This window comes from Monodon monoceros, unplaced genomic scaffold (assembly GCF_005190385.1).
Source record: "Monodon monoceros isolate NGI ecotype Baffin Bay Population unplaced genomic scaffold, NGI_Narwhal_1 Super_Scaffold_2, whole genome shotgun sequence".
NCBI lineage: Eukaryota > Metazoa > Chordata > Mammalia > Artiodactyla > Monodontidae > Monodon > Monodon monoceros.
Window position 1 is genome coordinate 76,042,197 of NW_021703776.1, and position 24,475 is coordinate 76,066,671.

Sequence of the window (24,475 nt, forward strand, 5' to 3'; positions counted from 1 at the left end):
ATTTTAAAGTCTATTTTGTCTGCTATGAGAATTGCTACTCCAGCTTTCTTTCAATTTCCATTTGCATGGAATACCTTTTTCCATCCCCTCATTTTCAGTCTGTATGTGTCCCTAGGTCTGAAGTGGGTCTTTGTACACAGCCTGTATACGGGTCTTGTTTTTGTATCCATTCAGCCAGTTTGTGTCTTTTGGTTGGAGCATTTAATCCATTTCCTTGTAAGGTAGTTATCGATATGTATGTTCCTATTACCATTTTCTTAATTGTTTTGGGTTTTTTATTGTAGGTCTTTTCCTTGTCTTGTGTTTCCTGCCTAGAGAAGTTCCTTTAGCATTTTTGTAAAGCTGGTCTGGTGGTACTGAATTCTCTAAACTTCTGCTTGTCTGTAAAGGTTTTAATTTCTCTGTCGAATCTGAATGAGATCCTTGCTGGGGAGAATAATCTTGGTTGTAGGTTTTTCCCTTTCATCACTTTAAATATGTCCTGCCACTGCCTTCTGGCTTGCAGATTTTCTAGTGAAAGATCAGCTGCTGACCTTATGGGTATTCTGTCCTATGTTTTTTGTTGCTTTTCTCTTGCTGCTTTTAATATTTTTCTTTGTATTTAATTTTTGATAGTTTGATTAGTATGTGTCTCGGTGTGTTTATCTTTGGGTTTATCCTCTATGGGACTCTCTGCGCTTCCTGGACTTGATTGGCTATTTCCTTTCCCATGTTAGGGAAGTTTTCAACTATAATCCCTTCAAATATTTTCTCAGAGGTTTTCTTTTTCTCTTCTCCTTCTGGGACCTCTATAATTCTAATGTTGGTGCATTTGATGTTGTCCCAGAAGCCTCTGAGACTGTCCTCAGTTCTGTTCATTCTTTTTTCTTTATTCTGCTCCCTGGCAGTTATTTCCATCATTTTATCTTCCAACTCACTTATCTGTTCTTCTGCCTCAGTTATTCTGCTATTGATTCCTTCTAAAGTATTTTTAATTTCAGTTATTTTTTTGTTCATCATTGTTTGTTTGCTCTTTAGTTCTTCTAGATCTTTGTTAAATGTTTCTTGTATTTTCTCCATTCTGTTTCCAAGATTTTCGATCATCTTTACTATCATTACTCTGAATTCTTTTTCAGGTAGTTTGCCTATTTCGTCTTCATTTATTTGGTCTTGTAGGTTTTTACCTTGCTCCTTCATCTGTAACATATTCTTTTGTCATTTCTTTTTTTTTTTTTTTTTTTTTTTTTGATGGGTGGGTCTATATTCCTGTCTTACTGGTTGTTTAGCCTGAGGTGCCCAAAACTGGAGTTTTCAGGCAGTTGGATAGAGCCTGGTCTTGGTGCTGAGATTAGGACCTCTGGGAAGCCTCACTCCAATTAACCTGGGGTCTGAGGTTCTCTCTTAGTCCAGTGGTTTGGACTCAGAGCTCCCACCACAGGAGCTTGGGCCCGACCTCCTGCAAGCTGGTCATTGGCAGTTCCTCCCATCCCCTTTGGTGTCCGTAGTCCCCCAGTGATGCCTGGTAGGTGCCTAGTTGTGCAGAGATGTGAATTCCATGTTCTTCTAGCCTGCCATCTTCAAGAAATACTATTTTTAAAGTGGAATTTCTATTTGATAAACTTGTTCCAATAATTTAACTATTAGTATCATTGGTTTTACTAGGTGTTTTATCTGCAAATAAGGTCATGTTAATCTCTTTCCTTTTAATTCTTGGCTATCTTCTTTTCTACTTCCTTCTTTTTTTTTTTTTCTTTTCCTTGACTAATGTTGCCAAGAATCTTTAAAGGTAGAACTGATAGTGGATGTTCTTGAGTTGAACATCTTTTAAGATGGGCACGTCTCAAGTTTCTCCGTTAAGTAAAATGCTCGCAGTAGGTTTTTGGTATGTAATCTTTGCAATGTCTGCCAAAGCAGTGAGAATAATTTAATTAAGTACAATGGATCTATCATTACATTTCGGCCGTTACAATTTATAGGTAGTCTTGTTTCATCTGTACCCTCTCTACTCCCTTTCCCTAGCACTAATTTATTTTGAAACAAATACAAGACATCATATGATTTCATTTATAAATCTTTTTACAATATAACTCAAAGACATATGGATTTATAAACTTTACCAAGTCAAGGAAATTCTCTTTTATTTTTAGTTTGCTGGAAATCTTCATCGTGAAATGATTTTGAACTTCACCAACACTTTTTCTCTGCATTTTGAGATAATCATGATTTTTTTTCCTCCTCAAGTTTATGTGTATTATATTGCTAGATTTTCTCTTAATAAAACCTCCTTGCATAAAGGAGATAAAACCTACTTGATAAGTTTGTGCTATTTTCAATACTCTGTTGGATTTATTTACAATTTTTATACCTTTGATCATAAATTATGTGGATTTATATTTTCTTATATTTCTCATACTTGGTTTTTACAGTTGAGATTATTGTAGCTTCATAAAATTAAGCTGGATAACTTTCACTTTTTTTCAGTTTTTTGGAGCAACTTATATAAGATAGAAATTAGCTTACCCTCAGGAATTTGGTACAAGTCTCTTGAAAAAAATAGATTTGGAGGTTTTTTAAAATAGCATTGACATTTCAACTTATTAAAACATTTTGATTTTAAGTTCTCAATTTCTTCTTGTACAATTTGGCAATTTTGGGGGGAGTTACCAATTTCGTCAAATTTTCAAATTCTTTAGTGTATAGTTGATTATAATGTTTTGATTTTTGTATCTGTTGTGTCTATAGCTATTTCATCTTTTTAAATTTATCCTTTGTAGATATGTGTTTTTTTTAATTTTTTGATTAGAATTGCCAGAAGTTTTTTTTTTTTAGAGTTGGTTAAATCTTTTTAAAGAAACTAGTTTTTTATTTTGTTAATCTTTTTCATCATTTTGAAGTTGTTGTTCCCAGTTTCACAGATTTATGCCCTTATTTGTGTCATTTCTTGGTTTCTAGTGTTTTGTTTGTTTGCTCTATTGTTTCTTTATAGTTTCTTTATTTGAATGTTTGCCTCCTTTATGCTTAACATTTTTTGTTTCCTAGTAAAAATGGCTAAATCTATATGTTCCTTTTATGTCCTGCTTTAGTCATGTCCCATAAATTTTGAATTATTTAATTCTAATTATTTTTTATTATTCTTTATGATTGCCTTGTTTAACTCAAGGTATTTAATAACATATTATTCCATTTATAAATAAAGGATTCTTTTTCAGCTATCCTTTTGTTATGAATTTCTAATATATTGCATTATTATCAGAGGACAAATCCTGTATGCTACTGCTGTCTTGGCATTTATCCAGGCTTTCTTTTATTAATAATCTTTCTATTAAAAAAAAAACTTCCATGGGTGCTTGAAAAGAAAAACTCTACATGGGTATAGAAATTCTGTATATATTAATAGTTAAAGGCTCTCTTATTAATCATATTTTGCAGATACCTATTTGTTTTCCTCTTGATCTGATAGTTGCTAAGTGGAATGTATTAAAATCTCCAACTACAGTTGTTGGTCTGTTTCTCCCTGCCATTCAGTGGGTTGACTATTTTGAAGTTATGTTGTTTGCTACCTGTTATTTATGATGGGTACAACTTCTTTCTCCATAGTTCCTTTAACCAGTATATATTAGCTTTCTTTTGTCTTAGGATACTACTGCTTTAATTTCTATTTTCGTCAGCTGTGAGTTTTCTTTTAGTTCATATTTTTGTTTTACCATATGTATTTTTAATTTTACCCTTTCTACATGTCTTTGTAGTAAATGTATTTTTAAATAGTCAATATAGTTTTGGAATTGATTGTTTTCATCCAATCTGAGAATCTTCGTTTTTAATTTATGATTTTTTTTTTTGTTTTTTTTTTTGCGGTACCCAGGCCTCTCACTGCTGTGGCCTCTCCCGTTGTGGAACACAGGCTCCGGACGCGCAGGCTCAGCAGCCGTGGCTCATGGGCCCAGCCGCTCCGCAGCATGTGGGATCTTCCTGGACCAGGGCACGAACCCGCGTCCCCTGCATCGGCAGGCGGACTCTCAACCACTGCGCCACCAGGGAAGCCCTAATTTATGATTTTTAACTTATGTGCCTAGATTGTGACTACCATCTTATTTTTTAAATTTTTCAATGCATTCTTTTTGTTTTATTTAAAATATCTTTTCCTGCTTTTCACTGTAAAGATTGAATTTTCTTCTGTCAGCTTAAAAGTTATACATTCTTAATATAACATGCAGTGGATATCCTTCATTTAAGACATACATTCATGTTTATTTTCTCCTATTAAGTTCTTAAATTTTTAATATCTCCCACTCTGCCCCCTTAAGACTAATATCCTTTGCTCTCTACACTACTTCCCCACATTGCAGTGTAGATCTACAGCGTAGATTTTTAATTCTGGTTGAAATAATCACTTTTTGTTTTGTTTTGTTTTCTTATAAAACCAAACCTAACCAAACTTTATCAAGGGATTTATCACCCTCACATCCCCTAAACTGTTCACAACATCCCCCTGGACTTGTTTCTTTTCTTATTTGTGTTTCCAGTTTGGGCCTGAAGTCTTTACTCTTTAATTCTGGGAAATTTGTTTCCATTATTTCTTGGAATATTTTTGCTCACTGTTTCTTCTTTCTTTCTTCTGTTGTCCAGATTTTGACCCCTTCCTTCATGTGCCGATACCCCTTAACTTGAGAACTATGCACATTTTTACTTATATCTATTGATTTCTTACTATTTTTCCTCTTGGTTCTTTTTAATGATCTTCTTTAATATTTCATTTTGCTACTATCTTCCATTATTTCTAGTATGAGTATATTAATCATGCTTATTTTAAATTCCTAGCCCATTGGTTTTAGAAGTCCAATGTGCTATCCATTGCCACAGAACCCCTTGTCCTTTAGTTTTAGGAGCGTGATATATGGCATTTAGTTTGTTGCTTTTCTTTCCAGGTGCCTATACTTTTCATTTGTCCCCTATTTTGTCCTTTGAGCTTAAGTTATCCTGCAGATACTATTTATTCTCACCATTATCATATTGGGGGAAGGCCAGGTAAATCCAAAAGAGGTATGAGGATGAGTTCCAGGCATTGTAAAACCACTTTTGATCACTTCTCTCTGCTACTACGGTATCAGGTGACTTCCTTGGTCAGAATCTCACTCCCTATCCTCTTAGATAGAAAAGCCCTGGGAGGAGGCACTCCCCTTCATTATAATCCATCAAACTTGGGGTTTGAGAGAGAATAGGGTAGAGGAGTGAATGCCAGATGTGATGTAATCCCACACGTCTCATCACCTCCTCATCTGAGCGGGACATTCAGCAACCTGAATCCTGGGGTGGGCTTCACATCCTTAACAAGAAAGGAGCAGCAGTGAATGTCCTAGGGAACCACAGGGGGAGGCAGGAGGGAAACAAAAATGCTTTCCTCCAAACTGTCCTCTCAAAGAAACCTCTGGCAACACCCTCCTCAAACTCCAGCAATCCCTGCCCACTGCCACCACTGGCCAAGCCAGTTCAAAATATCTTTCAAAATCATTTTCACACAAGTTTTCATTTGTTCTTTAGTTAAATTCATACTTTAATCTTATTTAACCTATAATAGTTCACCATCTTGATGGGAAACTGAAGCTCCTAGATAGTCCAAGTAATTGTTTTTAAGTTTTGTTTTGTTTTTTCTTTATTTAAGCACCACATCCCCCAACCCCAGTAGAAATGACTGGTAGAAATGATATGCTTTTTTGTGTGATAGTTTTTATGTATTTCCTAAAGGAAAATCATATGAAAAGAAAGCTCTTTGTGATTTGGTTTTCTTTAGATTTTCATGCTTTGTTCACTGCTTTGTTTGTTATTCATATCTTTGTCATGTCTGCAGGACAGATGTGAGCTGCAGTTGTAGCATGGGAAAGCTTGCAGTTCTTGTCATTTTCATCCTCTCCTTGGGATTTGTCTTTTCAAGATCTTGCTTGATTATTCTGGACAGTACTGTTATCTGCTCTCAAAGGGAGGTAGTGCAGCTTCCTGGATTAATGTGTCAGAGAGCAATTATTTCCTTCTAGAGGTCAAAGTTATACTTGATGCTACAGATAGATTCAGAAAACAAGGGTCTATTTATTTACCCAACTGAAGTACTTATAGCTTCAGTTAAAACAAATAGATTATACTTATCTGTTAAATCACTTAACCATTCTCCAAAATACAGCTACCTTGTGATATTTTTAGAAGTGAAAAAATACAGAAATGGTTTTCAGTGCTAATGTGGAGGACAGGACCAAAACCCACTTTAAAGACTAACCATGTGATATCAATGTTTTATTAAATACTGTTCTTAAATTTCCACAAAACATAATTTGTGTGTGTGTGTGTTTGTACTGAGTCCTGAATACAAAGGCTAAATTGCTCGGTTAAATCGGTAGTGATTTATGCACTGTGCAGTGAGGCAAGCCCACTAAACTGGTTATTGGTGCCAGAACATTCTGGCAGCTAAAGGAGTATGAAAGTAATAACAGATATAACTATGAGCTCATTTATTCCCAATTACGTCTGCTGCTGAGATACTTCATGTACTATAGCTTTGGAGAGAGTTGAAAACTATCATTAATGCAAATTTGAGAAATAATGGAAATAGAAGCTTTATAAACTAAACTTTTCTAAAATCCCCGTCTGTACAGTAAAAATAATTTAAAATATAAGTGTTAGATGTTTCCAAAGAATGTTCAAATTTAAAAGGGAAAGGGAGGTGGAGAAGAAAGAAAATTAATAGCAAATGCAACATTTGATTATTATATCCTTTGATCCAGTTTTAAAACCACCATTTTTGCTGCTTGCTGTTCAGCAATGTCATTTTCTTGGTGAATATAATAAATTCAACTGCAAGCAATATTTTATTCAAACATTTCTTCCCTGAAACATCTCTCAATTCAATTATATAACCCTGCAGTTATACCTATGCATTGAAGAGTAGAACTCTTCCACAGACACTGTAACTATACCTTTCAGTCAAATACATCCGTGGCTGTCTTTATATGCAAGTCATGTAGATTAACTGCAAGAAATTTAAATTTGGTTCTTAGAGTAAAAAGTCACAAGTTATCCCGTCATCCATTGTAAAGTTATCCAGCAGAGAAGAAGCTCTCCTGTCTATAACTTCTTTATGATGTCTGGAGATTCTGTATACTTGTGATCATGGCTGACTGCTTGGATGAAAAATGCATTGCTGGAGTGATTTGTGACTTCTGGCGGGAAGACCTATCCAAAGCCTTATTTTCTCTAGTTGAGACATAACTTAAATGAATTTGTATTTTGATCAGCCATTCCATATTTGAAGGCGTTCTTTTGTTGATATTTGGTATTCAGAGGTTACATGAGGATAATTCCTTGAATGTAATCAGCTCTTGATAAATGCTTGGGTGGCATTCAATCAAAGATGATTTAAAATTGTTTAACCATGTGAAGAAAGTGCCCAAGGATATTTAATCCCTAGCTGTTCTAATTCAGCCCTGTATTTTGCAATGATCTTCTAGTGGCTTTCCAGGAAATGTAATAGGCAGATGTCATCTGAATTTCTGGGCAGGGCCACTTTGATGGAAAAGGGAAAACACAGGACATTGCCGTCTTTGCTCACGTCAGTATCTATGAGAATCACCTCCAGTGGAAACCAAAGTTAAAGCAAGCTGCCGCCCAGTCTCTGAATCACCAGCTCTCTACCACCACTGCACTGGCCTTTGGGGGACCATTCCTCCATTTCCAGTGCCCACAGTTGCCTCTCACATCGATGCAATCAGCAAATGTGCACAGAGGAGAGAGTGAACCTTGGCAAAGAGGGGCATGTTGTTATTTACAAGGACCCCTTTTAAAAGATGCATATGTCTCTTATTCAGTTTGGGAACCATGATACAGTTGTAGGGATAAAGTTAGCCTCATTTGCCGTCAATATTTATACAGTGCCTTTCATAATGTCAGGTGAGATAGCTCATGTATTCTCAAGGTAAAAATGAGTAATGTCTTTCGAAGCAGGTATAAAGTTACATTATAGTTTTTCAACTTGAGGAAGTGTTCTTCTCCTGATCTTCATTTTACATCTAAACTGCAGACTATGGAGCAGACCTTGTAAAAGACTTCTTCACTGAGCATCTGGCCCTTCTGTAGGCCCAGGAGATTTATGTCAGCTGTAGCAGGAATGTGAATCAAAGCCTGCTTCTGGGAGTTTGTAAAAGGAGTTGATGTGTTACTTGGTCTACTCTTGCTTGGATTAAATTTAAAAATTGCATCAGGGTGTTCATTTTAAAGTATGATTTTATATAAATAGAAATTATAGATAACCAGAATAAAATTGAATAAACATGTGATGAGAGCTGACTTACAATAAAAACCTAAATAATAATTGCAAAATAACACTTATCTAATCAGCCCATATTGGTGTTAAATATTATTTCAGGTATATGTTAGCTCTAGAAAAAGAATGATTATTTTGCAACTGCCCAGGATTTTAAAGTGCATAAATGCAAAATAATTTTATGCTGTTGATGGCATTGATGCTGCCCATGGCAACTTTGTCTCTTGTGTTGAAAAATTTCCTTTATTCATTCATTTTATTCACTCATTCATTTCCATCTTTGTTCCATAAAAGGCTTTCGGGTAATTTTGTACATTCATTTATTCTTAATACTGAACCTGGATTATTAGCCTAAGAAAATTATTCATTAATCATGGCCATGTTTACTTGATCAAAAGTGATCATTTAAACCCATGAACCTAAGCTTTCAGAACTGCAGGCAAAATCTGGAGAGTGCCAGGCACTCAAAAAATATATATTTTTAAAAATTTACTTATTTTATTTATTGATTTTGGCTGTGTTGGGTCTTCATTGCTGCATACGGGCTTTCTCTAGTTGCGTTGAGCAGGGGCTATTCTTCATTGTGGTGTGCAGGCTTCTCATTGCGGTGGCTTCTCTTGTTGCAGAGCGCGGGCTCTAGGCGCAGGGCCTTCAGTAGTTGTGGCTCACGGGCTCTAGAGCGCAGGCTCAGTAGTTGTGGCGCACAGGCTTAGTTGCTCTGCAGCATGTGGGATCTTCCTGGACCAAGGCTCGAACCCATGTCCCCTGCATTGGCAGGCGGATTCTTAACCACTGCGCCACCAGGGAAGCCCTCAAAAAATATTAATCAGTGAATGATTGTCTATCATTATCATTTTTGTTAAAGGTATCTTGTTAATTGTAACTTGCTAAAAACTGAAACTTGGGGAAATATTTTAGAATAGGTTCTGCGACAGAAGATAAATTTTAGAGTAGGCTCTGCAACAGAAGATAAATACGAATTTTTTATATATACCATCTTTGTTAATTATGTCATCTCTTCTGAACTAACATAGTGAACAGATATAATTATCTGATATGGACACATTATATATATGCATTGTAGTGACAACATAAAGGTGAAACTTAACCCTAATGAATAAATTTGCTAATTATTATTTCCTTTAATGCAAGAAAACTGATGGACAAGTGTTAATTATCCATCCAGAAAAATGGAGGTTAACTGATATTCAGGGACTTCAGGTGAAGTAAGTGAATCCATTCAGGATGCTGGAGAGATGGAAGAGGGAAGGCCTCAGTGGTAGTTTGGGGTTTAGGGTGTGTATTTGCCTACTCCTTTGCTCCCTGCCCCCCCTTTACCTGTCCTGATCAAAGCCCCCTTCTCCTTGGCGCCATCTAGTGGATGCCTGTGTCGGGATGAGGAAGATGCCCAGTTAAGGATTTGCAAAGATCAAGTGTCATTTCTCCAAACTGGAACCTAGGAGTGGATGGCCTGTGGACATCACAGAAGCTCTTATAAATTAGTTTATGGAGGCTCTTCCTCTTTCTGTTGTTATCCCGTACAGACTTATTGCTCTGATTTCTGGTGCACCTCGCTGATCAGAAGTTTATAAAATAAACAAGGGTTTAGAGTAAAAACTGAGCATGAAAAATGAGGGCTCTTGTAAGCAGTGCTCCAGAGCAGTTTAAGCATCCACAGGGAACATCTTAATTTTTCAGTTTCTCATTATTTCTTCAATAGATGAGCTAGCTAAGCCAGAAAGATGTTCAAAGGCAGAGCAGCTATAATCTCTTCCTTCACTACCCTCCATATGATAAGGATTTGTTAAAATGAATCTTTGGGTAATGGAGCCATGAATTAAGGCAAAACTCCCTGCCATCTTCCTGATACTTTTTTCACTTCTAAGAAGGCACCAAGAGAGTTACCAAATTTAATTTCATAAGCCTTGATTCTTGGACTTTGACAACAAGGCTCACCCGAGTTTTGCATCCCTGTGGTAATGTTAAATATCTTCTGAGGACAGGAAAATATATTGGGAGAAAAAATTAGATAAAGTAAATAAAAGAATCAAGAGAACAAAAACGAAGCAGAAAAATTTACTTGCCTAAATACATGTAAAATTCTTTAAAGAAGAGATTGTTTATTTTTGATTTACAAAAGAAAAACCTTCAGTGCCTGACACAATACTTAATACTCAGCAGACAGGGGGAGGGAAATGGCTTGGAATAGAGACTCCACTCATCAACCTGCTGAAAAGAATAATCAGTAATAAAATAACCCCTTTACAAAGTGTGATGTGAATGCAAAGTAATAACAGTGAAGACAATGGGAGTAAATGTTGTCAAAAATTAATTACTTTAATGCTTAAGTTTATTCTAAAATATATACCCAGTGGAGAAGACAGGTGATATTTACATTTTCACTTTAGGTATAGAAACAAAATAACTTTCCACTAGTACATTTTGAAGATCATTATATGTTTGTCATTTTAAACATTTCTATTTACAGTTTCCTTTATTCTTTGAGATCTATCTCTAAAGCTGTGACAAATTCTAAATATAAAATATTCCCAAATGTGCCAACTAGGTAAGACTGATTTGTCTGCTAAAAGAGGACAGACTTTTGTTCCCTTCAGGAGAAAATCTGACTTGCATTTGTCTTATGTGGTTTATGCATTGTAAGTTTAAAATGAAATACAGCCTTTTCCCTCCCATATATTAAAATGGGACTTCAAATTTGAAAGAAACAGCAATCTTCTCTGAAACCTACATAGCTATGTGATGAGACACAACAAAAATACTGTATTGCCCCCAAGTGGTCTTTATAGGTATTGCATGCACTGTCCAATAGTGAAAGAAAAAGAGAAAGCAAAAATATTTGGACAGCAAATCTTTGACCATTTTCTTTCACTGGAATATACATATTTATTTTTGAAAAGTTATTTGATAATCCGTGCTGTGGTAGTAAGGCTATATTGCTAAGTAGAGATTCTGAATGGTGGTAAATCTTCAGTGCAATTTAAATTGCCTGGGTTACACAGTTATTTGGAATGATATCAACATTTGTAAGTCACTGGGAATTGTTTTTCCATTTAAGGAGATTTTGCAATACATAGGTTTTTCTTTTAATTACTGTAAAGTTAGCACTAGCACTTTCGACTCAGCATCTGAGAGTGCATTATTTTTATCCACGTATCTTCTGTGTGTACTTCTATTTGATTTCAGCCTGAACCTCAAATCGGTTTTTAGCCTGAATTCCTTTGAATTATATAAATGAGCTAATATTGTGAGGTGGAACTGAAAGTTTGTCTTTCATTTCTCTGAATGTTACTAAGGCAGACAAAGATGGATTCTTTCTCAGGATCCTGCACACACGCATCGTGCTGTATTCTATACGTACTGCGATATACAGACATATTTCATTGCTTTTTAAAATTGTGTTTCTTTGGAGCATCTTCCAGTAAAGCAGTCATTCTCTGACTTCCTCATTTCCTGATATGGAGCATCCCCATACCCCCCAGTCTATCCTCTGTCTCATAACAGCTTGTCCTCTCTCCCTCACCTCCATGCTTATGAAACTATTAATAGTTATTAGAAGCCCTATGAAGCAAGTTTTACCATTTGGAGAAAGGGACTGCAAACAAGAGAGGAATTCCTGGTATCCCTGTATTTATATGTATCTATATGTGGTATGTGTCCCCTTCTAAACCAGCTCCCCGATGCCTGGTGTCTAGTCTTCCAGAATCCAATAGTCCCAGCCATCACAGCCTCCTTTACCTGTTTAAAACAGTACTGTTCCGGGCTTCCCTGGTGGTGCAGTGGTTGAGAATCTGCCTGCTAATGCAGGGGACGCGGGTTCGAGCCCTGGTCTGAGAGGATCCCACATGCCGCGGAGCAGCTAGGCCCGTGAGCCACAACTACTGAGCCTGCGCATCTGGAGCCTGTGCTCCGCAACAAGAGAGGCTGCGATAGCGAGAGGCCCGCGCACCGCGATGAAGAGTGGCCCCCGCTTGCCACAACTAGAGAAAGCCCTCGCACAGAAACGAAGACACAACACAGCAAAAATAAATTAACAAACTCCTACCCCCAACATCTTAAAAAAAAAAAAAGTACTGTTCCAAATTGATTTCTATCAGAAATTTGATTCCAGATATATTTGAAAGGCATAAGAATTTTCCCGTGTGCTTCATTACCCAAATCATCTACATAAAGAATATGTATTCAAGTCACAGAGAGTGAAATTATTACTTTAAACTCAGAAGTCAAAGAAGAAAAACATTACGCTGAGGAACTGTGTTACATTTTCATGCTTTCAAGGAGTTACCATTAAAGGAAAAAGAAATGTGATTTTAAAATACGAATAAGACAATGATGACGTTCTTTCAGGCTGAGTGAGAAGCGTATATCCAATTGCATTTTTACTCTAAAGGAGAGAGAAATAAATCACTAGTACTGGATCTATAGTGTTGGATCTACAGAACTAAAAACAAAAATCCCAAAGCATGACCTCTAGAGGCCTAGATATGGATGTGCAGTAGGAAGATCCTTGTACCAACTGTGTGACCTCAGGCAAGTCTTTCAGCCTCTCTGAACCACTTTTTCTATCTGAAAGATAGGACTAGTTTCCTATGGGTTAAATAAGTTTTTTGATTCCTTGTACAAATATTTACTGGGCACTTCTCATATGAAGTGTCTCATATGCTAGACATTTTGTTAGGTTCAAGTGATATAGTAACAAACAAGACAAAGTCCCTGCTTTCATGGAGTTTATTCTTGTGTTGAATAGTAGATGAAATACAGATAAAAATTAATTATACATATATAAACAAATACGGAGAACTACAATTTTTTAATAAAACTTTGAAAGGTTGCTTTCCATGAACAGTTATTACAAAATATTGGCTCTATTCCCCGTGTTATACAATACCTCCTTCAGCCTATCTTACACCCAATAGTTTGGACCTCCCACTCCCCCCCCACTGCCTCCCCCCTACCCCGGCAACTGGTAACCACTAATTTGTTCTCTATATCTGTGAGTCTGCTTCTTTTTTGTTATCCTCACTAGTTTGTTGTATTTTTTTAATTCCACATATAAGTGACATCATACAGTATTTGTCTTTCTCTATCTGACTTACTTCCCTTGGCATAATGCAGATTTTTAATATTGCTAAGAATGCAACGAGGGAGGAGGCTGTGTAGAAAGTGACTGGGTTGCCCACTTTTGAGAGGTAGCAAGATCTCCCTGACCAAGTGACATCTGAGCTGTGCTTCATGGAGGAGACTGAGTGTCATTTGAAGAGCTAGTGGTAAAGCATTCCCAGCAAAGGGCCCATTCTGATGCCCTGAGGTAGGAGAGTCCAGGCATGATCACAGAACACCACAGTGTCGTCATGAGATCTGCCTTTTCAAGCCCACTCTGCTGCTGCTGTGTAGAGAACGGACTGAAGAGGATTATGAGTGGGGACAGAGCGACCAGTTGCAAGGCATCTGGATGAGGAGGATGGTGGCTTGGACGGGTCGGTGAGGTGGTGATCTAAAGAAGGTGAGAAGGGCGTCCCTGGTGGGGCAGTGGTTGAGAGTCCGCCTGCCGATGCAGGGAACACGGGTTCGTGCCCCGGTCCGGGAAGATCCCACATGCTGCGGAGCGGCTGGGCCCGTGAGCCATGGCCGCTGAGCCTGCGCGTCCGGAGCCTGTGCTCCGCAACGGGAGAGGCCACAACAGTGAGAGGCCCGCGTACCGAAAAAAAAAAAAAAAAAAAGGTGAGAAACTGGCACCTTTTGGAGGTAGAAACGAGTCAGTGGTGAGGTGAGAGAGAGGGACTAGACAGAGAGGGCTCAGAGAGGACTCTGCAGCCATGATGTGACTGGTGGTGCCCTTTCCTGAGACAAAGAACATGGAAGCGGGTGGGACAGAGAAGCGGGAAGTGAGGAGGTGGCGGGGAGGAGAGCTTCCTGCTGTCACGGCAGACTAGCCAGTTACATGATTCGTCTCCATTTGTCTGGCTCTTAGGTCTCCTTTGCTCCAAAACTCGCCCGAGGGCCCTGCATAGAATAAGTTCTCGCCTTGGGAGCTTGGTGTTTCTTTTCCCGCTCACTTTCCTCCCCGCCTTTCTCCACCTCATTCCCTCTCCCTTCTGCCACTTCTAAGTCGTGAGCAGAATAACTAGTTGCTCAGCCTGCCTAGTGTGACAAGGCAAGCCCCAGGTGTCCAAGTCCCCATTACTGTAAAAACAACCCAGGCAGAAGTGCCTGCTTCTCAGCCACCATGGGATCAAGGGTTCTCTTCAAAAACATGGGACCTCAACTCACAGATCAGTTCCCTTGGAGGATAGTAGGATGATGAAGTGTGATGTATTCCAATAAGAAGGTGAGAAGAGAATAATTAGGAATCTGTGCACCCTAGTAAGGGTTCAGTTTATCCAGCGTTTGGGGTGGAAGCCAGAGTGAGGTTGGAGAAACCAAACTAGAAGCAGCAGGCATTCGACTGTGCATTCTAGGCACTGAAAATGAAGAAGCTGTGACCTGCTTGAACAATGGCATTCATATAAGGAAAATCAGTAGACATATGTCCACAGAGTCCAGTGATAAAATCTTACAACTTTAACTTTTTTTTTTTTTTTTTGCGGTATGTGGGTCTCTCACTGTTGTGGCCTCTCCCGTTACGGAGCACAGGCTCCGGACGTGCAGGCTCAACGGCCATGGCTCATGGCTCAACGGCCATGGCTCACGGGCCCAGCTGCTCCACAGCATGTGGGATCTTCCCGGACCGGGGCACGAACCCGTGTCCCCCGTATCGGCAGGCGGACTCTCAACCACCGCGCCACCAGGGAAGCCCCTAACTTTTACTTTTTTCTGTAAAATCTCTCCAATCCTTTATATCCTACTGAGAGATTCTAGACGGGGCAATAAGGATAACCTGCCAGCTCCCTGAGAAGGTTGAATGTAACGCAATCAGGGTTCTACCATTCAAAGCAAATAATTAAATTTTTATGCTCTTCATAGCCTTCTGTGTTTTGGTACCTTGCTCCTGATCAATTCTCTGATATACATATGGGGAATTTAAAATTTTTTAACCATGAAACTGATTAAATCACAGAATCTACTTTCTGAATTTCTAATTTTAATGTATGCTTTAAAGCTTAGGGTTATTAAGAAGTACAAATGAATAAAATTATTCATGTCACTGGAAGCATGAAACTTACTTAAATATTGGAGTTTTGATCTAATTCCAGAGAATGAGGAAAAACTATCCTAATTTAGGTTCAGTCAATTAATTGAGTTTTTCTGTGGTTTACCCTAAAGCAAGCCAATTTTCAATGAGCTAAAACAAATGACGAGAATATTTATTTTCTTAAATCATTTGACTTAACACAGAATTTGTTCTTGATTCAGGTAATTTCATTTAAGTCACAAAGAAATGTCCTTAGTTTTTCCAAAAGGTAATTAGGCTACACAAATGCTCAAGTTGTTGAGTTGATTTGTTAGATGTGTGGGTGCTTGAGAATTGTGACAGTTTCAAACACATTTTCCGTGAAAGTAAAAACACAGATGATTCATTCTTCAATATTTCAGGGTCCATCCACATTCCTAAATCTGTATAATCAAAGCCGCAGTAGCAGAGGTAATGCTGGGGCTTTGCAGCCAAGCAGACTGGTTTCAACACCCATACAGGTTACCTTTTAGCTGTAAAACCTTAGGCAAATTACTTGTGTTCTCAGCCCTCGGTTTCTTCATCTATAAAACAGGGATAATGAGTATCAACCTCATAGCATTGCTGTGAATATAAACAAAACAGTGCATGAGAAACACACAGTGTCTGGCACATGGTGTCAACTTGGCTGGGGTTAGTGAGTATTAGTAAGTATGACATAGAATTTTATCCAAATACCACATGTGTGTGAAATGAAAAATCACATCAGTGCTTAGGTTTGTAATTTAGTCATTTTTTTCCCTCCCTTTCTCAAATCTTTTTTCCTCTTTTCCTTCTGTTTTTATATATCTGATTTTCCCCCTAAATCATGACCCTTTAAAACACAAAGGAGACTTCTTGCTACGGTCCAGAATGCTCACCAGCCCTTCATCCCCTTCCACAGCCCTCTGACATGCAGCAGATGTGTTCTCTGGGCCAGACACAGCCAGAGCTATGATCCTCAAGTGGGGTGTCGTGTGCCTCTGGGGAGCGATGAAGACTCTCCAAGGGGTTCACAGGCCCATAGATAGTTTCAAGAGAATCAATGCCCATAACTTCATCTTTCCCATGTATACCTTCCTAAAATTTGATCTCGCTGAGACAGCACCTCTAAAGCGGGTGCTTTTTATTCTCCATCCCTTCATGCACAGACCTCTGCTCTTCAAAAGAAAGACCTAGCGCTCATCTATCCCTAATATTATAATAATAATTGCTCCAGGGTGAAAAAATTTTGCAACCCCTCCCCAAAACAGGTGCATTTAAATATGGTTTTCATTAGAGAAAGTGAAGGATGCTAATCACCAAGTAACAAATCCTCCACAACTCAGATTGTTTTCAGTTTTTAACAAAATTAAATATTTCTTGATAAATCACTACTTGTTTTTTTTTCATATACTTTGGAGGGAGCTCAAGGAATTAAATCATGTTGCTCTAGCTAAACCCTTCCATCTACACCTATGTATTGTGTGAACAAATCTTCTCCATGCTTACATTGAAAATAATATTAATACCAATACTGAACCCTTCTCATTCTAACAATAAATACTGTTGTCTCAATGGATAAAAAGACTCAACTAAGCGAATAAAAAGAAGTCGTATCCATCTAAGGGGTGCATTTACAAAACAATTTTACTTTTTATTTTATAAGTTATTTATTAAGATTTGTAATGTATTTCTATTTTTCTGACCAATTGTGTACAACAAATAATTGTAATCGTAACTCTTTGGAAAAAATATTTTAAAATTTAGAGCCATATGGTAAGTGCAATTTTAAATTAAATTTATAAACATTTTTCTTATTGAGAATTGTAAGGTGATCAAAAAATACTTTGTATATAAAATATATTACATTGGGATAAAATTCTGAGGTGTTCAAATTCCTTCAGATACACTTTAAGAGTTTGGCAAGTGCCAGGGAGAGAGAATGATGAGGTCAGAGTCAGACAGAGAGATCCCAATTGAGTCTGTAAAAGGCAGAATAATAATATCAATCAAGAACAATAGACTTGGGCTTCCCTGGTGGCGCGGTGGTTGGGAGTCTGCTTGCCGATGCAGGGAACATGGGTTCGTGCCCCAGTCCAGGAAGATCCCACATGCCGCAGAGCGGCTGGGCCCGTGAGCCATGGCCGCTGAGCCTGCGCGTTCGGAGCTTGTGCTTCGCAACAAGAGAGGCCACAACAGTGAGAGGCCCGCGTACCGCAAAAAATTAAATTCCAACTGTATTAAAAAGAGGTAGATTTGAATGCATATTTATTCCCCTTTTAATTTGGAAAAGAACATAGACTCTTGGATTTCATATATTTAGTTGTGTCCTTAGTTCTACCATGGATAAAATTGAGTCAGAACTCTTATGTGATATTTCCTTTTAAGGGAAAATATAAGATATTTTCCTTTAAAAAAAAAAAGGTCTTTTCCTTTTAACCTGAAATGATCATCCTCTAGACTTCGTGTCCCATCATAAATTTGTCCTCTATTCTTGGTCATTCCTACGAGCATTCAAACTTGCTGTGTGATATTTCTCAGACTAAACAAGCAAAAAGTTCAAGGTTAAAAGATTGTTTCTGGATAAAACAGTGAGTAAGAGGAGACGGAATAGAGATGGAAACTATTTCCAATATTTGCAGGAGCTGAGAAATGGAGCAAGGGAGGGGTTATTTTGTGTTTTGTTTCTTTTGCAAAATTTATAACCATTAAAAAGGTGTTCTTCTGGACTTTTGTGATACAAAATTAACAGGTGTTTAAACATGGTTGTTGGAGGGAGTAAGGCTGTGAAAACTGCAATATTACTTAAAAATTTTTTAAAATTGTGGTAATATATACATAACATGAAATTTACCATCTTAACCATTTTAAGTGTACAGTTCAGTAGTGTTGAAAATATTTACCTTGTTGTGAAACCAGTGTCGAGAACTTTTTGCAAAACTGACATTATATACTCATTAAACAACTTCGCATTTCCCCCGCCCCCCAAGCCACTGGCAACCACTATTTTATTTCCTTTTTCTAGGAATGTGACGACTCTAGATACCTTATGTAAGTGGAATAAGGCAGTGTCTTTTGTGACTGGATTATTTCAACTAGCATACTATCCTCAGGGTTCATCTGAGTTGCAATATGTGTCTGAATGTCTTTCCTTTTTAAGGCTAAATAATATTCCATTGTCTGTATATACTACATTTTGTCTATCCATTCATCCATGGATGGATACTTGAGTTGCTTCCACCATTTAGCTATTGTGACTAATGCTGCTGTGAACATGGATGAACAAATATTTCTTTGAGACCCTGTTTTCAATTCTCTTGGCTCTGTACCCAGAAGCTGAATCACTGGATCATATGGTGATTCTATTTTGATTTCTTGAGGAACCTCCATACTGTTTTGCATAGTGACTGCACCATTTAATATTCCCACCAACAGTGCTCAAGGGTTCTGATTTCTTCCCATCCTTGCCCACACTTAATATTTTATGGTTTTTTTTTTTTTTGGCGGTACGCGGGCCTCTCACCGTTGCGGCCTCCCCGTTGCGGAGCGCAGGCGCAGGCCCAGCGACCATGGCTCACGGGCCCAGCCGCTCCGCGGCATGTGGGATCTTCCCGGACCGGGGCACGAACCTGCGTCCCCTGCATCGGCAGGCGGACTCTCAACCACTGCGCCACCAGGGAAGCCCTGGTTTTTTTTTTTATAGTAGCCATCCTAATGGATGTGAGGTGATACCTCATTGTGGTTTTGATTTGCATTTCCCTAATGACTAGTGATGTTGAGCATCTTTTCATATGCTTGTGGGTGAAAAATGGTTTTAAGTACTAATATTCTTCTTTATTTTGAGAAGATGAAAACTCCTCTCTCCCGCATTAATACTGAGGGAAATTCTGGTAAGCTTTAATAAGGTACAATGCTATTAAACACTACTGAAAATTCAAAATATTGAAATACCAGTATTCTGCTATAGCTTCTCAGTTAATCAAGAACATGACTTTTAAAAAAACTCTAATATTGGTTAATCTTTCATCCTGTGTTTTAACTCTTATGTTATATTTTTCTTATCTCAAAAATTCTCCCGAACAGCTGTGAGCTTCTATTTTTCAAAGGTTTTATTACAAGTCACCAGAAAAATGCTCATCCTCCCTCGCTCACGAGATGGAAACGAGAGATAAACATGTTGTCCTAAGGAGAAAATTTATGTTATCCAGAAGTTCCAGTAAACTATTTCTCTTATCAAAGTCTCTGTGGTTTCTGTAATGTTATACTTAGGTTTAGTTACTCAACAGTGTTTACTTAATACCTACCCTGTGTTAGATACTGGCCACCCAAAGATAAAATGGTACAGTATCTGCCCTAAAAGATCTTATGGTCTAATGGTGAGAGCAAACAAGGAAGTCAACAAGTTTAACACAGAACAACATGCTTTGCCACTGAGAACCATCTGCCTAAGGTCCTATGGGAGGATAAAGGAAATTAATCAGGTGAAGCCCAGAATTTAGCACAGGAGGGGTTTGTGAGAGGTGGGGTGGGGGAATGAGGTGAATATAAGGGCAATTTAGAAATATTTTAAGATATTAAAAACATAACTGAAGTTTTCCTACAAATATTTTGAAGTTCATCCTTAGTCCCTCTTGTCCTTCTATTTTTAGTTGATAATTTTGACCCATCTACGTATATTTCAATGGCTAGATGTGGAAATTACAAATACCTTACTGGGTTATTGCTTGAATTTTACACAAGTACAAACAAGTGGTGATGCTTTAACTGCCTGGTTTTACAGCCGTGATCTTACAAGGTCATTTTCTACATAATTTATTTTGCACTAAATTTGTGTTTCATTTTTGTACTGAAGGAGGAAAATTTATAGTTCATAAAATAGTTTCATGTCATGTTAAATGTTTTAAGATCTTCTTTTATTCATTTTTACCTTACTGCCAAGGCACTGATTTTCTTGGGATCTTATATTCTCATGTTTAGGTAATTCAAAAACATCGATTAAACGTCTTGATCTAGAGACAGAGAAGTCTCCGTGATATTTGAGTTCACGGCTGATTTTAACTTACAAAAGTGAAGGTGTTCTTTCAGATATTTGTGTTTGGGTTAAGAAAGCTCCTGAGTGAAAAGTGTATTGTGGGTTCTGATAGCTTTGAATGGAATTACTATCAAATAATTTCAGATTTGACATTGTCTCATGAAATCATCAAGCACATTTCTCTCTACGTGCGAGCACGTTGAGATGCACAGAACTCAAGTATTTGACCAAGGAAATACAATTAGTGTAACAAATTACAATATGAGCAGACAGTCAAAGAAGTCTGCCACTTAGCCTAAGTGGATGAGTTTCAAAAATTGATATAGGTATTCTGCCCTCTCTGGGTGACTTATTGAAAGTTGATGAATAAAAAAAAAATAGTAAGCATTTGCATGGTCCTACTTTCACTTCTGGCATATGTAATTTGCTTGCCACTGTACTAAATAAAGAGATGACTCATCTAGAATTTTCTTTGACTTGAAGGACTTAAATAAATGGAAATGCATGCAATGAGATAGAAGGAAATGCATATAGAGACAAAGATTGGTAACAGAACGAATACAAAAATGAAGAAGTCTCTCTGTTTTGAATTGTGCCTTTTAAATGCCATTTCTATCTCCTCTCTCCACATTTCTGTTTGTAATGGCAGGTGTCTAGCTTCTTGTCCCCCTGCTTCCATGAGTGGTGGTTGACATTGGTCCTTCTCTTGGAAGGCTGAGTTTTAGGGAAATGGGAGGAAAGCCAGTTATTCTGGTCCTTCAGTTCTCCTCTTTCACTTCTGCTGGGAGACATACCAGTGATGGGGTCTATTTACCCACCATGCCTCTTTCTTCTCCCTTTTAAATATATTTCTATTGAAAGGCTTATCATATATTTTTAAAATGTTCTTCCTTGATTGAAGGAAGGCTGTGGACTTTTGTTTTAATTAATAAAAGGCGCTAACGTGTACTGAATATTGATGTGTGATGGGTGGCGGTGTACCTTATGTACATTCTCTGATTTAATCCTAGCAATACCTCCATAAAGTTACTGTTAGTAATCCCGCAAGGTCTCACAATTTAGTAGTAACAGGAGAACCAAAGTCGAAACTGTGACTTTCAGCCTCTAAAGTCTATAGAGTTACCACCATGCTATGTACCTTGTCCCCCAAAACCCAGCACACAGTGCTTTCCACATGGTGAAAAATTAATTACAGTCAAAAATTAAGAAATACACATTTCCACAGTAGAAGAATAAATACAATCCTGAGCAGTAATTTGCTAATTATTTTTTACCATGGAGGATATAATTTGATAATCTTATATATCCTATGTGCTACACAAACATTTCCAACTTTCTTAAATTATTAACCTTGAACCCTGTGATATTCAGAAAACATTAAAATGGAAAAATGCAATAATATTATCAATAACCCTTTCTATATAATATGGTGAAGTGAGTGAAATGTGATGAGTTACTTTGATTTGGAAAAACATGTGACTCTGTTTTGGCTCAAGGGTGTTAATATTTTTAGTGTTAGCTTTGATTTATTTTCTTTTGATCATACAGTTATTACATTCATTTTCCTTAGTCCTTAGAGAGGGAAAAACACCCCAACTGCCAAATGCTAATGATGTGTTTATAGGGTCTTAAAGTGTACATCTCATTAGGTTTCTGGTTTTCAGCTGGGAAGAGTTTATGAAGTCAGCATTTGCTTCTCTTGGGTGAATTTTGCTTGCATATCTTAAAGATACATTTACCATCTCCCTCAGGTGATTTGTGTCAATATCTGTCCTTCATTATTATAGCAACAAAAGTTTTTCACTTTGCAGTCTTACGCAGCTCAGATAAATTTAGTTTGTTCTTCCAAAAATATTAATAGTATACCTGCTGCATGTTTTTTCAAAAAATATTTTTTGTTCTTCATTTTTGAAAGCGTGTGTTTATCCAGAGAAAGTTTATGAATCAATTTGAGGTCTGTTTTATACTTTTTAGAAAGTTTGACTTGAACTTTGGTGTTAAGCATCCTCAAGATATAGTTTTGTTGTTGTGATTGTTTTCATATTTAAGCAAATAAAAATAGCTCTTTGTGATACCAACTATAGTGTTTCTATGAAGACATAAACCTAACATCCTGCCCCTTTTTGTAATACGGCCTCGTTCTCTCTAGCCACATGAAGCCTGAAATTAACATGTTAGGAGGACACTGAGATTCTCTTAGATTCTTCTGTGGTTGGCTAGAGCTCTCACAGCAAAACACTGTGAAGAAGAAGCGATTTCGATATAGTTCTTTTTGTTCTGATATATGCAGGAAAGGGATAATAATAAAAAGCTTAGATTTGAATTTCATACTTTACAGTGACTTTCTTGCAATTTGGCCTCACAACTCTCTTTTTGGTAGGTAGTAACCCATTTTAAAGAAAAGGACACAAAAATTCGGAGGAATGAGTTGCAAGTCCAAGTTCACCTAGGTAGAAGAGTCACAAAATAAACTTGGCAGTTCTGATCACAAGCTCTGTGAGTTCCCCTTCACTTTCCATGATTACGTGCCATGGAATGAGAAGAAAAACGGAGTAAGCACCTCTAAAGTAATTTAAATTACAGGATGTTTTGGCACCCCACATTCAATCGGAGGGCTTATATTTTTAAATGTATACAATATATATACATTATATATTACGTGATAATATATATTTATTATATACCTTAAGTATATTATATACTCTTTCAGTATATTTTACATATATATGTATATATAAAATATATATGTATGTATATATGTCTTAGATGATCAAATTTTTCTTTTTAAGGAATTTTTTTTGAGTGTGTCAAGGAGAGATAGTCTGAAGGGATCTTTCACATTGTTCACTTTGGAAATGATAGAGAGACAAATTGAGATTGTAGTTTCAACATGTGAATCCTTTACTTTGTTCATAGCTGCAAACATTTTTTGAGACGTTCCTGAGAACAAGTTCACCTCTTCAGACTTTTGATAACATGAAGGAAGCAATTAGCAAACTCCTGCTAGCAGCTGAAGTATTCAGTGAAACATCTACTCTGGGACCAAAGGTCTTCCATAGGTAAAAACAAATTTCAATGTTAAAAAAAATTTTTTAAAAACCCCTACTTCTAACAATTGATTGTTAGTGAAAATATATCTTAATTATCACAAGTAGGTGCTACCTGGAAAATTTTATATCAGTGTAAAATATGAACTTCTAAACTTATGTTTTCTAATTTGTTGATCCTAAAACTTCAGAGCATGTTAAAGACTCACCAGTATTTAAATAGTGGTGACAAGAAATAAGGCAGAGTTATTTAAATTATCTTTTTAATTGCAGCCCCTTTCAAGCTCAGTTATTTTTATCATATATGCTTTCCATTGACTAGGTATATTTTTATTTATAGATTTTTATTAACAAAATTCATTAACTCTTATCTCCGTATCTCTGTTTACTTGAGTATAATTTAATGCCTTTTTCTAGGGAAATGTTAAATCGAGTATGTCAAAAAAGGAGGTGCCTCCATGTAAGCTTTATCATGCTTTATATGCGAATAAGAATGCCTAGCACAGAGGAGTAGGAGAGCTTCCTTTTCCATATTACGTTTTTATGGAGTCACTTCATTGTTTCGTTTAATGTATTATGAATACTTTAGATATATTCGTATTTTCTGTAAGGAACGAAACAGATTCCAAATCCAAAGATAATTTGTATTCAATTTTGGATTATCCAAGCCACTGCTCTTTGTAATTAGTATGGACCTTGAAATTTAACCTTAGTGATTAGTAATCATATAGTATCAAATAATAGAGTAAATACAGCAAACAGAATGTATTTTTGTTACCTTGTGTTTTTATTTCAGATGCAGATTATGTTTTCAGCTTTTAACTTTTGATATTGGTTATGGCAGCGTCAGGTCCCCTGTAGTGCTCCAGGTGAGTATGCCGGAGTCCTCATGGGATCTTCCCCTTTGGCTGAAGGGTGTGTGTGTGTGTGTGTGTGTGTGTGTGTGTGTGTGTGTGTGTGTG

The 24,475-nt window shown here is 37.2% G+C and overlaps 1 protein-coding gene across 3 annotated transcripts in view; it reads left to right on the forward strand.

Annotated features, from left to right (window-relative positions):
* CPED1 (cadherin like and PC-esterase domain containing 1) overlaps positions 1–24,475 on the forward strand; it is a 300,014-nt gene that overhangs the window by 103,003 nt on the left and 172,536 nt on the right. For all 3 annotated transcript variants that reach the window (XM_029233388.1, XM_029233389.1, XM_029233387.1), the window contains 2 exons: positions 23,383–23,525; positions 24,310–24,382. In XM_029233388.1, the coding sequence (XP_029089221.1) occupies positions 23,383–23,525; positions 24,310–24,382 (216 nt within the window). The remainder of the gene's footprint in view (positions 1–23,382; positions 23,526–24,309; positions 24,383–24,475) is intronic.